Source organism: Vicugna pacos, chromosome 14, assembly GCF_048564905.1.
Source record: "Vicugna pacos chromosome 14, VicPac4, whole genome shotgun sequence".
Taxonomy (NCBI): domain Eukaryota; kingdom Metazoa; phylum Chordata; class Mammalia; order Artiodactyla; family Camelidae; genus Vicugna; species Vicugna pacos.
In genome coordinates, this window is record NC_133000.1 from 48,251,603 (window position 1) to 48,268,784 (window position 17,182).

Consider the following 17,182-nt stretch of genomic DNA (forward strand, 5'->3'; position numbering starts at 1 on the left):
CCATCTCCACACTGCCACTCTACTCTCTCCATCACTGCAAGCTGCTCCTGCCCCCATTAATACACCAAAAATGACAGAGACCCCAGAGGCCCCCTCACTGCCAAGTCTAACTTCTTTTCAATCCTCAGCTTCCCTCAAACTCTCCGTTGATCACTCTGTCTTTGAAACTTTTTCCTCCTTTGGGTTCTGAGAAGACACTCTTAATTCTGTTGCTTCCCTTTCATCCTGCTCAGATTCTTCTTAAATTTGGGTAATCCCTAGGGCTCTGCCCTCATGCTGGTCTGGACTTGTGGTCCAAACTGTGGTCTCCAGACCAGCAACATCCCCAACACCAGGGCCCTTGTTAGAAATGCAAATTTGGTTGCCAGATAGAAGAGAGGATACCTGGTTAAATTGTAACTTTTAGATCAGCTATGAATAAATTTTATGATTAAAAATTCAAGATAAATATACCTCGTGCAATACTAGGGGACATACTTATCCTTAAAAACATTTGTTTTTTATCTGAAATTCAAATTTAATTGGACATCTTGTATTTTTATTTGCTAAATCTTGCCATCCCGAATGCAAATTACTGGTCCCTATTGTAGCCCTACTAAAAGTCTGGGGTGGGACCCACAGCCTGTGTTTTAACAAGCCCTCCAGGTGATTCCGATGCTCTCAGGAGACCTGCTGTCCGTCAGACCCTCCAGTGACCTCATCTGTTCCCATGACAACACTTACAAAAGAGTGGGAAGTTCCCGAACTGCGAGCTGACGTGGGTTCTCCTGAATTTAACAATGTGCCCTACCCGTGTGTGGAAAACCAGGGGGGATGCAAGAATAGTTACCACATTCTTGGCTTTGGAGCAATTTTGACCTCTATGGGTGTGAGACAGAGAGGTTTGGGGATAGACACAATGAGGGAGCATCTGTCTTTTCTGCTACGCCCTGCATAGACTTATTAAAAAAACTTAGTCACTGGAAGCAGGTTTCCTGTGCCCACTCCACCTCCTCAGTGTCTGTCAGAGAAGAGGATAGAGGGCTGCATGTGAGCTTGGGGATCTGAAAGGAGAGGAGCCATTGCCCTGCGATCCACCTGGGGTTCCTCTAAGGCACCAGCGCCGGGAGAGGCAAGATGGAATTGTGGGAAACAAGGGCAGATGGGCTTGGGCAGCTTCACGATCCCCATGAGCCCCAAAAGGAAAGAGGGGGTGGATGGGACTTTGAGAGCTGGTGGGCTCAAAAGGGTCCCACTGGCATGACAAGGGGACTTAGCCTCAGACGGCAGTGTGGCCCATGACACAGAGGCCAGGTGGACTGTGACACCGCAACAGGTACAGCCTGAAAGGATGGCGATGCCCAAGACCAGACGCGTCCACACATCAGCTCTCATCAGCACAAGACGGCCACAGGCAAGATCCCTCCCACCACACTGCGACTCGCTGGAGCTTCAGCTGGTAAAGGAGGTTTATATGAGAATCACTAACAGGACTGAGTTGACCTGGAAGAGACTAGATTAAGGGCCCATCAGGCACTAAATATGCATTAATATACATTGTGAAATGATGACCACAATCAAGTTAATTAACACATCTGTCACTTCACACAGTTACCGTGTGTGTGTGTGTGTGTGTGTGTGTGTGTGTGTGTGTGTGTGTGTAAAGAACACTTAAGATCTATCCTTAGCAAATTTCAAGTGTACAATACAGTGTTGTTAACTGTAGCCACCCTGATGTACATTAGATCCCTGGAAATTCTCCATCTTATAACTGAAAATTGATACCATTTGACCAGCATCTCTCAACGATTCTACTCCCTGATTCCATAAGTGGTGTAGAGAGAGAGAGATTTAGATAAATAGATAGGCTGACGGATAGGTAGGTAGATATTATTTAGATAGATGGATAGATAAATAGACAGATCATATATAGACACACCATATATATGTATATATATATATACACACACACATATACACAAAGTCATTATTCAGTCATAAAAAAGATGGAAATCCTGCTATTCGTGACAACACGGATGAATCTGGAGGATGCTGTGCTAAGTGAAATAAGCCAGACACAGAAACATGGTATGATCTCACTTATATTTGGAATGTAAAAAGTCTAATTCATAGGACTAACTCATTTTAACAAATGAATGGAAACAGAATGAATGGAAGTAGAAAGGAATGGATGCCCTTGGGCCTAATTCGGACCTAATTCGGATTCTTCATAAAGACATGGACAGTGATTTGGGCTGCACAGTTGCCTATTCTTCCCTCCAGAGTAGCCCAAAAGACTTAGCGCTGAAATTTTGGAAGGAAAAGCTGCCTTAATGAGAAATAGCACCATGCAAACACTTGGAGGTCGCAAGATCAAACTGATTGAAAGCAATGCATTCCTTCTACACACTGCAGCTAATCCAGCACCCACGGGGTGCTCAGAACTGTGTCAGATGCTATACGGACTGCAACCATTCTAACTCTGGGCATTACTGATAAAATAAGAAATACTGAAAGAACGGGATGCCAATTAACTTTACCAATAACTGTGGTATTATTCTTGCCATGTCACTATTTTATGGAAATAAAAACCCCAACAGTGAATGAAAGTTACTAAAAGTAGCAGTGGCAATTAGGCTTCCAATACTTACATAACTTTAGGATGAAAATGTCTAGAAAGACAAAGGGAAAAATCACACAAGCAAGTGAGATACGTTCCATAAGATAATAAAAGGCAGAACGTTTTCACTGAATGCCAGAAAATGTCACAAATTAGAATAAGGCTTATTATTATTTGGTGAATGTGTATTATACCTCACACCAGGTTTTCTAATTCTATGAGAGGTTTTAACTTAAAACATCCACTTTATTGACAAAATAATGAGTGACTTCCTAGCTTCTTCCCACTCAAGGGGCTGGAAAACCAATCTGGCACAGTAGGGGGCGCTGTCTCCCCTGGGTCGCTGGGTCAGGGTCAGGTGCATCCCCAGAGGTGCTGAGTTCTAAGTCTGAGCAGGAGCCAGAAATCTTCTATTTTAACAAGCCCTCATGTAGTTCTGATGCACCTTACCCAAGAGCCACATTTAAAAAACCAACAAACAAACAAACAGAAAAACTTCTGTAAATGATGGAAAGTCTTTGAGGGATTTACACAAACAAATAGCAAAGACTCATGTTTTAGAGAGAACTCTCACAGTTTAAAGGAGGCTGCACTGAAGAGGACAAGGGTGGAAGCAAAGAGACCACTTAGGAGGCTTTTTCAAAAGAGGCCAAAGTAAGAAATGGTAGGGGCTCGAACCAGAGTGGTGGTCAAGGGAAAAGTGAAATTTCCCAAACTTGGTGATTAAATAGACTGGAGGGTGGAGAGGGAGGGCAAATGTGACTCCTAGTTTTCCAGCATGGATGAGCCCACGTGAGATATGGAGTATACAGGAGAAGTCGACTTAGGTGGAAAGATGGTGCATTAGGTACCTAAGGACATCCAGGTAGAGATAGCTCAGAGGCAGCGAACATCTGAGCCTGACGCTTGGGGTAGCAGAATGAGCCAAGGAGACAGACCAAGGAGTCACCTGCCTTTGACTGGTAGTCAGGGCCCACGAGACCCGCAAGGAGCCCGTGGTGAGGGGGTTCAGCACAAGAAGCCTGGGTAGAGCTCCGACAGCACCAGGCGGAGTGGGCTGACTGAGAAGGAGGAGTCAGGCGGGACACAGAGAAGCACAGAGAGGTGGGAGGAGAGCAGGAGTGATGGGGGTAGTCTGGAGTGACGGGGTCCAAAGGAAGGGTGTTTCAGGAGGGAGCACAGTGCTGGGTTAAGGGCATAGGATCTGACTTTAGTCTGTCTCCATGCTGGTCCCAACTCCAGCTCTTACTAGTTCAGTGAAGTCGAGTAAATTACTTTTCACTCTGTCTCAGTTTCCTCAACTATAAAATGGGCATACTGACTGATGGGTAACCATCTCATAAGGTTATGTGATAGGGCAATAAATTAATGTGAAAGGCATTTAGACCACTACTGGTGACATGTTATTTTTTTAAAACAGCTTTTTAAAAACAGCATTATTGAGGTACAGTTGATATATAAAAACCTGCACATATTTTATGTATATAATTTGATAAGTTTGGATATATGCATACACACATCAAATCATCGCCACAATCAAGGTAAAAGAAATATCCACCAACTCCAAAAGTCTCCTTTTATCCTTTTGTGTGTGGGTCTGTGTGTGTGTGTATTAAGAACACTTAAAGTGAGATCCACGCTCAATCCATTTTTAAGTGCACAATACAGTTCTGTTAACTATAATCACAACATTGTACAGCACATCACTAAGCTTAGGTGGGCCAGAGACCAAAGGCCAGAAGGAGCAAGGATGTCCCCGCTGAAGCCAGCTTAGATGACAGCCTAGCCTCAATACCCAGTACCTGATGTCCCCTACCCAGTGCCTTGAGGCAGCAGAAGTGTCCTCCGCTCCCGACGCAGTCCAGGATGATGAGGGAGGCGGAGATCCTCGTTACCAACTGATTCCACTTCTGCCATTCAGCAGAATAAGGATTCAATGAGAAAATATATTCGGTTACAGAAATTTTACAAATGAAACATGTCTTCAACACTTGTGTTTGAGTTATGTCTGCCTGCTGCAGAAATCATGAGAAACTCTGACAAACGTCCCGCTAAACTCACACGGTTCTGTGCTCACGTCTGTGGCGCCGCCCTGATCCACACAGTCTAATCAGCTTTCCCAGAAGGAAGTGACCGGACCGTGCGGCAGGCCTTGTCCCCAAACACTGTGCTGATTGGGACCACTGCTCCTCGTCCCTCCACTTAATGAGCCGGGAACGGCCTGTCAGCTTCCTGTTTGGCTGAAACAGCCTATTACAAACTTTGATGTTTTATGGTGTTAAATGCTGGTCTCTTCACTAAAGTATTGAAGTATTTGAAAAAATGTGATGCTCCTTTTGGAGGAAAATGTTGATCCTCCCCACAGGCCCCTGTGTGAGTGATGAATGACAAAGACAGGCATCAGGATCATGAGCTCCTATGACACACTGGCAGTCAGCCTCCTTCTGGCCTCTAAAATGAATTGATGGGTGGATTCTTCTGCCAACAACACGGAACATAATTTACGGTCTGAGGTGAAAAAACCCAACCACAAGCCAATGTAAAAACAGCCGCTTCCATAGGCTCCTATGAGGCCTGTGATGTCAGAGTCCTAAGGGTCACCTACAGACACACACTTTCTCATCTTTCTTCCAGCACTGCCTCCCCTCCCCCTAAACTGTGGGTCAGATGGCAGAAACCAATCCGGCTTTTATTACCTAAGCTCCCTGCAGAAATGGCTTCCCTGAATTAAGAGTTTTATTCTATTCAGCTTTTATAGACAGTTTATATCAGGAATATCCACTTAAACAATATTCCCATGACTTTTGCAAGGCCAAATTTACAGTTATTGCCTGTTAGGTTGCAAAATGCCTCTCGTGTGAAAACTCACTTGATAAATTGCTTCTTGACTCAGGATAAGAAAAAATTCACTCAAATATCTAGCCTACATCCTGCTGTCAAACAATAAGAATTGCATTGCCCAACTACCTCCCTTTCTGCCTTAGCTCCAGAGAAGAAATAATTACTGTGCCCTACTGTAGTAATTGATTTATCTCACGGCCCTGTGACATTGGTTCCTCTGCTCTATTAATGTCTCTGGTCTAAGCTGTGCACTGTATTTGATTTTGTAAACTGCTTCAGGCTTTTCTGAAAAGAGGTACAGCAGCATTTTAAAGAAATGCCTTTAAATTTTACCAATAATTGGTTTCCTTCAAAACTTTTATTGCACTTTCACTTTTACGTTAATTTTTCTATTTGATTAATTTTTGTCACCTCTCTTAGAATCTGAGTTCCACGAGAGGAAAGAACCACATCTAATATGCTCACTATTGTATCTTCAGCACTTGGCTTCATGCCTGAGGGCTGACAGTACCTATGTCAGTCAAGATAGACCAAAAATAAAGGGGTTATTGTCCTTGCTCACACTACATATTCATCAGAGAGGCTGGCTGTAGCTCAGCTCTACCTCATATCTGCTAGAAGACTGTCATGGCAAAGAGGAAAGAGATATGACAAACCACGAATCACTGCTTCACTAGCCAAACCCCAGTCATGTGGCCAGGAAAGGGATATGCACCCCTCCCAGGGAGGGGCACTGCCAGGATGGAACAGAATACTTGGTGACCACTTTTTTCTTTCTTTCTTTTTTTTAATTGAAGTATAGTTTACTTTTATCATAAGAACCACTTGTAAACTAAAACTCGAGGAAAGTTCAAGCAATCTGCCTTTAAAGGCTTGGCTTCACTTCCCTGAAATCCCAGTGGACCGATCAACTGCCCCAATTTGCCTGAGACCTTCTGAATTTAGTACAGGGGGAAAAAAAAACAAGACAGCTGGTCCCAGGAAGCGTTCTTCACCCTAGTTAAAGGCAAATTAAGTAAACCTGTGAAGGTTTCCTACCAGCAATGTTCAGGCAAAATAAGCTAATAATTATTTCTTTGAGAGGTAGGTTATGCAGAGGGTCTGCAATTGCAGTATGCCTGTATTAACATGATATAGACACACTGACTCTTAAGCCTCCTGAGCCTCAGTTTCCTCATCTGAAAAATTCAAGTAACTATAGAACCCTATAGTTTTGGCAAGGATTAATGAGGTCATGTAGAACACAGATAAAGTACTTAGGTTAATTTGTGGCACATAGTAAGCACACAAAAAGATAGCTATTTTGACTATTAAGTTTCAAATTTTTGTAGCACTTAAATTTTATATTTCAGAAATGTCAGCCGTGGGAGGTTGGAAAGGGATCTGAGGAGGTGAGCTGCTCCAACTGGAAGGAAGCGCCAGGAGCCCACATGGAGCAAAACAGCACCTCATTGCAGTACAAGCGGGTGGCACGTGCCCCTCAGGTGTATGCACTTGTCCTTTTATAATGCTAGTGGCGCATGCGTATTGTTCATAATGCTGATTCCTGCTACTAGCGCATACGTACACTTACTTCTTACCACCAGCAAGTTATTGTGAGTTTTGGCCTGGGTCCCACGACCTACTCACTTAAGACTGCCAACAAGAAACATTTACTAAATGCTTCCATTTTCCACACTTTAGGGTTGAAGCAGCAGCTTTGCTGATACTGCTTGATTATTCTCACCCAGCATGTCCGAATCTACTGACAGGTGCAAATTATTTTCTCTTACTGTGTTTGAAAACTTACCTGACTGTTCACCCTTTGACTTTCAAAGTTTAAAAATCTTTATCAAGAGTTAGGGAAAATAACAATAACCTCAGTAACTGGTTTCTTCATTTTTTAAGGAACAAGGTTGATATATTTTATCTTGTCTTTTTTTCCCCCAAAATGTAAAAGAACAGTGAAAAGAGCATTCCCCTTTTCCCACCTCTTATCCTTAGTGACCCCAAACCAGCAGTTTTCATTTCTGACTGACTGATTTTCAAAGTACTCAAACTCTAAATAACCTTTAAGCTGAGTGTATATTTTATGCCATCCATTGTTTTAGTGATAAAAAAGGAGCTAAAAAAACCCTCATTTTGCCTCCTGGCATTAGGCTGCATTGAGCATGTGAGCACTAACAGTCTCTTCATTGGTATCACTTTGAATACATTATCCTCCTTCTGTTAGCAAGACATGATGCTGAACCATTTGGAGCAAGTTGTGATAGATTTGCCCCAAATCATCCATATAATCTGATTTGGTCTTTCTGGTGGCCAGAATATAGTTTAATGTGACACTATTTTGGATATTGCTGTCAAATAAGGTTTATCTTTGTTTGACATTAAAATCTTCAAAGCAATCAAAATAGGTGATCTAAACCAGCGCTTCTCAAACTGGAATATGCATGCATGTCACATTTTGAGAAACTTGTTAAACACAGGTTCTGATTCTTATAGGTCTGCCCTGTGGCCTGTAATGCTGCATTTCTAGTAAGCTCCCAGGTGATGCTGATCTGTGGACCACACTTCAGCACAGGTCATGGGGCCAGCAGCCTAAGCATCACCTGGGAACTTGTCAGGAATGTCCCCATACCCAAGTCCCACACCCAAGAATTTTCATTTCTGACAAGGAGTCCATTTGAGCAAGCCCTCCAGGTGACTCTGACACACACAAAATTTAAGAACCACTGCTCTAAACATGTAAATCTGTTTGCCTAAAAAGACTTAAGTACCGTGTCATTTCCTATGAGGAAGGGAACCAAGGCTATTTTGGGGCTGAGGCAACCAGGACAGACAAGCCAGCACTCAGTTAGCTGTAGGGAAGAAGCACGTAACATGTCCACCCACACTGGTGCGTGGGCTTTGGGGAAACAGGCCCTGCAGGGTGCTGGCTGAACCCTCACCAAGCAGGTTTGCTCCCTACAGCTAAATGTACAGTTGCCATTGACAAAGCATTCAGCATCAGGGAAGCCTGGCATGAGTTAACCAAGCAGTGCTGGATTGCCCAACAGAGGGAACAGGCACGCGCTTAAGTCATCTACTATGCAGGGACACTGAGAATGCTAAGAATGAGAAGAAAATTTTTGAAAGAATTTGACATTTCTTAAAAAAAAAATGCATCAAAGTAGACTTGGTGGAAAAATATCATTATCCACTTTCTTTAACTCGTCTTACTGTGTGGAGTGGCTTCGTACAATCTGTGGAGCCAGACTGCCTGTCTCTGAGCCCTGGCTGTACCCATATCAGCTGCATAATCTTGGGCAAGTTATCATCTCTCACTGCCTCAGCTGCCTCATCTATAAAATGGGGCTAGTGATGCTTTGTGAGAATTAAACATCACATTAACACAGCACACACTCTTAGAATAGTGTCTGGTATACAGTAAGTGCTTCAGAAATATTAATTTTTATTACAAGTGGGAGAAAGAGAAGGAAGGGGCCTTTTTATTTTTTTTAAGTGCTTAGGGTCTTCAAAGAATTCATTTTTTCTCCAATAGGTCCTGACACAGCCTGTTAGAAATCAGGCAAAAGTCAGAAATGCAAGGAGATCTGTGGGTCCCAGAGACAGGCCCAGAAACAGCAGGGTAGAACCAGAGAAACCATGGGGCTTTGCACAAATTCAGGTACGTATCAGGAACAGGAGTATAAGCCAGGACACTTGTTAGTGCTGCCACAAACGCATGGGTAACAGCATCTGCAAACCTCAGAACTTTAGGCTGGATCACGCTGGCTCACGTCTTGGCTGCAAAATGGAATAACCCGAGGAGCTTTAAAAATTACTGATGCATGGATCTCACCCGCTGAGAGTCTGTTTCCTTGGCCTGGGCATCAGATTTCTGAAATCTCCCCAAGTGAGTTCATTAAATAGTCAGAGTTGAGCACCTTACACTCCTTTAAGCTTGTCTGTGTTGATCCTGTAAGTTGTGATGGGCCTAACTATAGGTAAGTGAGAAACAAAATGGCTAGAAAAACAATCCCTGCTAATTTATCTCCTCCTTCTCTCCTCTTCATATTGCTGGTCTGGGCTTACCTCCTGTCTGGCTGTTGCTAGTTCATACAGCACCTTTGTGCAACTCAGAAAAATGTTTCCCTCCTTTAAGACACTGTGTTAAGAACTGAGAAGGATTGGAGGTGTCACCCTACATGCAAGCTAACACTTAGCCAGCCACAGTTTCACAGATTGTGGCAGAAGACATGAGACTCCTCGGCCAGAGACAAAGGACTTTATTACCCACAGAAATAGCTATAGCCAAAGTATCTGCTTTTTCTCGCACCAGTTCCCCAAGCTCCTTCTCCCACAACAATGGAAAGAAGTCTGGTGATTGCTGCACGCAGTGGGCTTTGTTACAAGAGAGGACCCCTGAGCTTAGAGAATCTTTATCTTTTATAATGAGCAGTAAGCCTGCCTACCCTTTACTCTACAGAGAGAATATTTCTACTTTCCATGACTGTTTGCTCCATACATTCTTAAAAAGATAATCCAGAATAAACAGGACCTCTGCTAGCAAAGTGTGAAGACACATATGAAACCCTTGAGGGATTATCTCCTAGCACACGTTCTCTGTCAGAAAAATTGTTATTTTATTAGAATTTAAAAAACCTTACATCCTCTGCTATGCAATTATCAAAATAAATATGCAAAATGACAATGTCTGTGATATGAATGGAGCCCTCTTAGGTATGTCATCTTGAACAGTTCACAACCTGCACAACTGTACCCTGAGGGCATTGTGTCTTAGCTCTTATTTTGTTACCTCACTCTCCTACTCTGTCTTCGTTGGTCCCTATGTAACCTTGCATTTGGACTTATTTTTTCCAGGAATCATCTCATTCCTAATCACTTTCCCTCTTCTACCCCAACTTTCCACTAATTATTTACCTTAAGACTTTGGTACTTTCAAACATGATCAGCCTCATACACTCATAGGTCTAATCCTTATTATCAGCACATTGGAGCAACAAAAGGTGCCCCCCAGACTGGAACACAGATTAGCACTCAAAGTTACACTAACAAAATCCACACATAATGACTGAGTTCTGCACAAATGACCCGTGCTAAGGAAGAAAGGAATTTTTTTGAGAGATTTCTGAAGAGCTAAGACACGGCCTCATGACCCTAGGGGTACTTCAGGGAGACATGATGTGCCATCTTAACCAGCTACAAGAACTCAGTTTCGGTTTTTTACTAGAATTACACTGAAAAGGTGGCCAAACAAGAATGTGCTGTCACGTATCTAGGTGTTGCAACAACAGGAAGATGACCAATATGGAAATTTGAAAGAGGAACCAAGAAAAAAAAAGTGAACAGAGAATGCCTAATATGTCTTGGTAAGACCTTACGTTTGGTGAAGATCAATGAAAAATATCCATTGTGTGGGAGCAGAGACCTCTAGCCTTTCAAAGTCTTGGGAAGTATCCTTCAAATTTCTGCCACTGTTTTACTCCAGTTTCACACTCAACAAGCAGCATCCCAGTATTTGTCTGACATCCCAGCCACACTGACATAGGGAAGGACCCTACACAGTGAATGTATCTAGCCTTGCAATGTAAAGGAACATTCAAACGGTAAGATGATATAATGGCATTCTTGTCTATTCCCCAGCCTCCTGTAAGGGGTGAGACCCCTCACCAGGGGAGCTCAGCACTCAAGGTTGGATCCAGCCTGTTTAGTCAAGGTGACCTCCCAAAGGCATTTTCCCAGGAAGGACCTGTGGGAGCAGTGAGCTGACCTCTCTAAACTCCCCCTCGTTACTCCTTGGTGGCAACTGGTCCCACTGTCAGCTTTCATCCTTCCCCCAAGTGAGTTCCTGAACTGAAATTGGTCCACAACTTTTCAGACGTCCATGGGTACAAAACAATTCCATAGCCTTTCAAGAAAAACTTCACTGTCCACTGTGGGACATACAGGCAGAGTTTCACCCCTAGGACTAAAATGCAATTTCTCAGCAGGTCAAAAAACAGAACAAGGTAGGGACTTGGAACCACCACACGCACCTCGGGTCCACATGTATGCACGCCCTCACATGTTCATTTGTATGGCCCAGGATGGGGCAGAGACTGTTAATAGGTATTGGAGATCCAAAGACAATGATATGGAATCTGCCTGCCCTGAGGGAATTTTGTATTTATCAGGGTTCTCCAGGGAAAAAGAACCAATGGGATATACATATATACACACACATGTATATACACACATATATATGTTAATTAATTCAAATTAGAATATGAGAATTATTTCAAATAAGAGAGGGGGAGATTTTAGAGAATGGGTCATGCAATTGGGAGGGCTGTCAAGTGGGTAGCATACAGGCTGGAGACCAGGGAAGAGGTGATGTTGGTCTTGAGTCAGAACAGCAGTCTGGAGGCAGAATTCCTTCCTCCCTATGGGACCTCTTTTTCCCTCAAGGCTTTCAACTGATGGGATGAGGCCTATCACGGAGGGTAATTTGTTTTACTCAAAGTCCACTGATTTAAATGTTATCACACCTAAAAAATACCTCCAAAGCAACAACTAGACTGTTGTTTGATGAAACTACTGGATACCAGAGCCAAGTTGACACATAAAATTAACTATCATAGGTTTATAAGACACTATGTTCTCCAGACCCAGAGAGAGCCATTTCCAGACTTTCCTCTACCCTAATCACCTCACCTCCAAAACCACCCCCACCATCACACACGCACACAAACACACCCACATACACTGTGTTCTACCATTGAAAAAAGTGCAGGATGTTTTTAAAAATAATATGTTACCTGTGAACCCTTCCCTATAGTTCTTTTTTTTTAAATTTGCCATCTTAGCCATTTATTAAGTGGAAGATTTAGTAGTGTTAAGTCTGTTCACATTGTTGTACAGTCTCCAGAACTTATTCATCTTTATGAAACTCTTTTTTTAACATTTTTTATTGATTTATAATCATTTTACAATGTTGTGTCAAATTCCAGTGTTCAGCACAATTTTTCAGTCATTCATGGACATATACACACTCATTGTCACTTTTTTTCTCTGTGAGTTATCATAACATTTTGTGTATATTTCCCTGTGCTATATAGTGTAATCTTGTGTATCTATTCTACAAGTTTGAAATCCCAGTCTATCCCTTCCCACCCTCCACCCCCCTGGCAACCACAAGCCTGTATTCTCTGTCTGTGAGTCTATTTCTGTCCTGTATTTATGCTTTGTTTTTGTTTGTTTGTTTGTTTTTGCTTTTGTTTTTTAGATTCCACATATGAGCGATCTCATATGGTATTTTTCTTTCTCTTTCTGGCTTACTTCACTTAGAATGACATTCTCCAGGAGCATCCATGTTGCTGCAAATGGCATTATGTTGTCGGTTTTTATAGCTGAGTAGTATTCCATTGTATAAATACGCCACCTCTTCTTTATCCAGTCACCTGTTGATGGACATTTAGGCTGTTTCCATGTTTTGGCTATTGTAAATAGTGCTGCTATGAACATTGGGGTGCAGGTGTCATCCTGGAGTAGATTTCCTTCTGGATACAAGCCCAGGAGTGGGATTCCTGGGTCATCCCTTCCCTATAATTCTTCACCACCAGTCTTGCTAAACAAAGAAGCTCCCAGAAGATTGAGGTGAAAATAAATTTCTGAAGCCTTTAGGATTCTTTCAGAAAAGTCAGATCAGAAGTCACCCCTGCTCAGAGGCATTAATGGTTCCTTGGTTAGAAAAGAAGGAAGAAAGGTAGGAAAGAAGGAAGGAAGGAAAGAAGGAAAGAGAGAAAGAGAGAGAGAGATTAACCACAGCTGCTTTCAAATCCCCCTCCCACTACTCTTCCCAATTTTCTCCAGAAGAAAGACCCCACTCCCACCACAGAGCAAGCAAAAAAACACTGGGGTCCAAGACTTGCCCTTTCCTTGGCAATAGGGAGAAACTGAGAAAGAGAAGCTGCCCTTAAGGTCCCCTGAGCCAGACCTCCCTCCCCACATGTTGTTCATCTGAATCCTCTCACCAAAGCCCAAGGCCTACTTGCTCTGTGGAGCTACCAAAGCACTTCTGTCCCCAGTGTCCACTCATGGCCTTGGAACCATACACCCCTTTATTGTTGGAACCCCTCATTTCATGCTTACTGCTCCACAGGGTTATCTTTTAAGGTCCATGTCCCCAGGTCCCTTCCGAAGGGTTGGGCTATTTTGTCTTTGTAAGGACAAATAAAAATTTAAAATAAGAGGCTTAATTCTCCCTGATGAAAATAAGAAATAAGATTTGTTCTCTTCCCCTCAATTTGCTTAGGGTATTTACTTTAGAAAACTAAAATTGTAGATACTTTCTGCTCTCTTGAGAATGTACATAAATCCTAAAAAAAAAAAAAAATTTAAATGTACATAAATCCTTTAGAAAACTTGTCAGTTTTTTTGACTCAGGAATGTAAAGATCAAGGAAGACAGTGCCCTCATCCCCTTCTGTGGGAGGGCAGGGGCCTAACTTTCATGTGTGCCTTGTTCCAAGTTGCAAAGCTACTTCCTGTCATAAAGAGATGAGAAGGGTGATTTCCCTCTGGAAAGAAGTCAATTAGCCAACACAGAGGGTCACCTCAATTACCAGGAAAACATAGAATAAACCATGTGTGACAAACAGTGCTGTCAAGTCCTCTAACTTGGCACTAGTTACTGTTGACCTTGAGAACACTTGTGCAATGGGTGTGTCTGCTTGGCTAGGTAAGGGGATGAGATTCTTTTCTGTCTTTGCTGTCTCTTTTGGGATTGGCTGTCATGAACACCACGATGCTTATTCAGGAACTAAAGTGTTTTCTTTCTCTATCGCCTCTGTGGAAAAGATTTCTGTGTTGAGAGAAGATGTTTATTTTAGTTATATTTTCCCAATATCTTATTCTTCCACATCCACAATCATTTCTTTTTTAACATTTTTTATTGATTTATAATAATTTTACAATGTTGTGTCAAATTCCAGTGTTCAGCAGAATTTTTCAGTTACACATGAACATATATATATTCATTGTCACATTTTTTCTCCATGAGCTACCATAAGATCTTGTGTATATTTCCCTGTGCTATACAGTATAATCTTGTTTACCTATTCTACAATTTTGAAATCCCAGTCTATCTCTTCCCACCCCCCACCCCCTTGGCAACCACAAGTTTGTATTCTATGTCTATGAGTCTATTTCTGTTTTGTATTTATGCTTTGTTTGTTTTTTGTTGCTTTGTTTGTTTTTTAGATTCCACATAAGAGCGATCTCCTATGGTATTTTTCTTTCTTTTTCTGGCTTAGTTCACTTAGAATGACATTCTCCAGGAGCATCCATGTTGCTGCAAATGGCGTTATGTCGATTTTTATGGCTGAGTAGTATCCCATTGTATAAATATACCACCTCTTCTTTATCCAGTCATCTGTTGATGGACATTTAGGCTGTTTCCAAGTCTTGGCTATTGTAAATAATGCTGCTATGAACATTGGGGTGTGGGTGTCATCCTGAAGTAGGGTTCCTTCTGGATATATGCCCAGGAGTGGGATTCCTGGGTCATATGGTAAATCTATTCCTAGTCTTTTGAGGAATCTCCATACTGTTTTACACAGTGGCTACACCAAACTGCATTCCCACCAGCAGTGACGGATGGTTCCCTTTTCTCCACAGCCTCTCCAGCAGTTGTCATTTGTGGATTTTTGAATGATGGCCATTCTGACTGGTATGAGGTGGTACCTTATTGTAGTTTTGATTTGCATTTCTCTGATAATTAGTGATATTGAGCATTTTTTCATGTGCTTATTGATCATTTGTATGTCTTCCTTGGAGAATTGCTTGTTTAGGTCTTCTGCCCATTTTTGGATTGAGTTGTTTATTTTTTTCTTATTGAGTCAAATGAGCTGCTTATATATTCTGGAGATCAAGGCTTTATCGGTTTCATTTACAAAAATTTTTTCCCATTCCATAGGTTGTCTTTTTGTTTACTTATGGTTTCCTTTGCTGTGCAGAAGCTTGTAATTTTCATTAGGTCCCACTTGTTTATTCTTGCTTTTACTTCTGTTGCTTGAGTAGACTGTTCTAGGAGAACATTTTTGACATGTATGTCAGATAATGTTTTGCCTATATTTTCTTCTAGGACGTTTATTGTATCTTGTCTTATATTTCAGTCTTTGATCCATTTTGAGTTGATTTTTGTGTATGGTGTAAGGGAGTGTTCAAGCTTCACTGCTTTACATGCTGCTGTACAGTTTTCCCAACACCATTTGCTGAAGAGATTGTCTTTATTCCATTGTATATTCTTGCCTCCTTTGTCGAAGATGAGTTGAGCAAAAGTTTGTGGGTTCATTTCTGGGCTCTCTATTCTGTTCCATTGGTCCATATGTCTATTTTTGTACCAATACCATGCTGTCTTGATGACTGTAGCTCTATAGTATTGTCTGAAGTGTGGGAGAGTTATTCCTCCAGCCTCTTTCTTTCTCTTCAGTAATGCTTTGGCAATTCTAGGTCTTTGATAGTTCCATATAAATTTTATTATGATTAGTTCTAGTTCTGTGAAATATGTCCTGGGTAATTTGATAGGGATTGCATTAAATCTGTAGATTGCCTTGGGCAGTGTGACCATTTTAGCAATATTGATTCTTCCAATCCAAGAGCATTGGAAATCTTTCCATTTTTTAAAGTCTTCTTTAATTTCCTTAATCAATGGTTTATAGCTTTCTGTGTATAATTCTTTCACCTCCTTGGTTAGATTTATTCCTAGATATTTTATTACTTTGGGTGCTATTTTAAACAGGATTGTTTCTTTAATTTCTATTTCTGTTGATTCGTCGTTAGTGTAAAGAAATGTAACTGATTTTTAAACGTTAATCTTGTAACCTGCTACCTTGCTGAATTCTTCAATCAGCTCTAGTAGTTTTTGTATGGGCATTTTAGGGTTTTCTATATATAGTAACATATCATCTGCATATAGTGACACTTTTACCTCTTCTTTTCCAATTTGGATCCCTTTTATTTCTCTCTCTTGCCTGACTGCTGTGGCTAGGACTTCCAAGACTATGTTGAATAGGAGGGGTGATAGTGGGCATCCTTGTCTTGTCCCAGATTTTAGTGGGAAGCTTTTGAGTTTTTCACCATGGAGTACTATGCTGGCTGTAGGTTTGTCATATGTAGCTTTTATTATGATGAGATATGTTCCCTCTATACCCACTTTGGTGAGAGTTTTTTTAATCATAAATGGGTGTTGAATTTTATCAGATGATTTTTCTGCATCGATTGAGATGATCATGTGGTTTTTGTCCTTTCTCTTGTTGATGTGATGTATTACATCAATTGATTTGTGTATGTTGAACCACCCTTGTGTCCCTGGGATGAACTCCACTTGGTCATGATGTATAATCTTTTTTATGTGCTGTTGGATTCTACTTGCTAATATTTTGGTGAGGATTTTTGTGTCTATGTTCATCAGCGATATTGGCCTATAATTCTCTTTTTTGGTAGTGTCTTTGCCTGGTTTTGGTATCAGGGTGGTGGTGGCTTCATAGAATGAGTTTGGGAGTATCCCCTCCTTTCCAATCTTCTGGAATAGTTTGATAAGGACTGGTATGTGTTCTTTGTATGTTTGGTAGAATTCCCCAGTGAAGCCATCCGGTCCTGGACTTTTATTTGTAGGGAGGTTTTTTATTGCTATTTCGATTTCATTTCTAGTGATCAGTTTATTCAAGTGGTCAGTTTCTTCTTGATTCAGTCTTGGTGGACTGTATGTTTCCAGAAACTT

At 41.6% G+C, this 17,182-nt stretch overlaps 1 protein-coding gene across 1 annotated transcript in view; it reads left to right on the forward strand.

The window, feature by feature from the left end:
• The first annotated feature begins 1,330 nt into the window (after positions 1-1,330).
• ACOD1 (aconitate decarboxylase 1) overlaps positions 1,331-17,182 on the forward strand; it is a 34,664-nt gene continuing 18,812 nt past the window's right edge. Inside the window, exon 1 of the mRNA XM_072976631.1 lies at positions 1,331-1,438. Within this exon, the coding sequence (XP_072832732.1) occupies positions 1,331-1,438 (108 nt within the window). The remainder of the gene's footprint in view (positions 1,439-17,182) is intronic.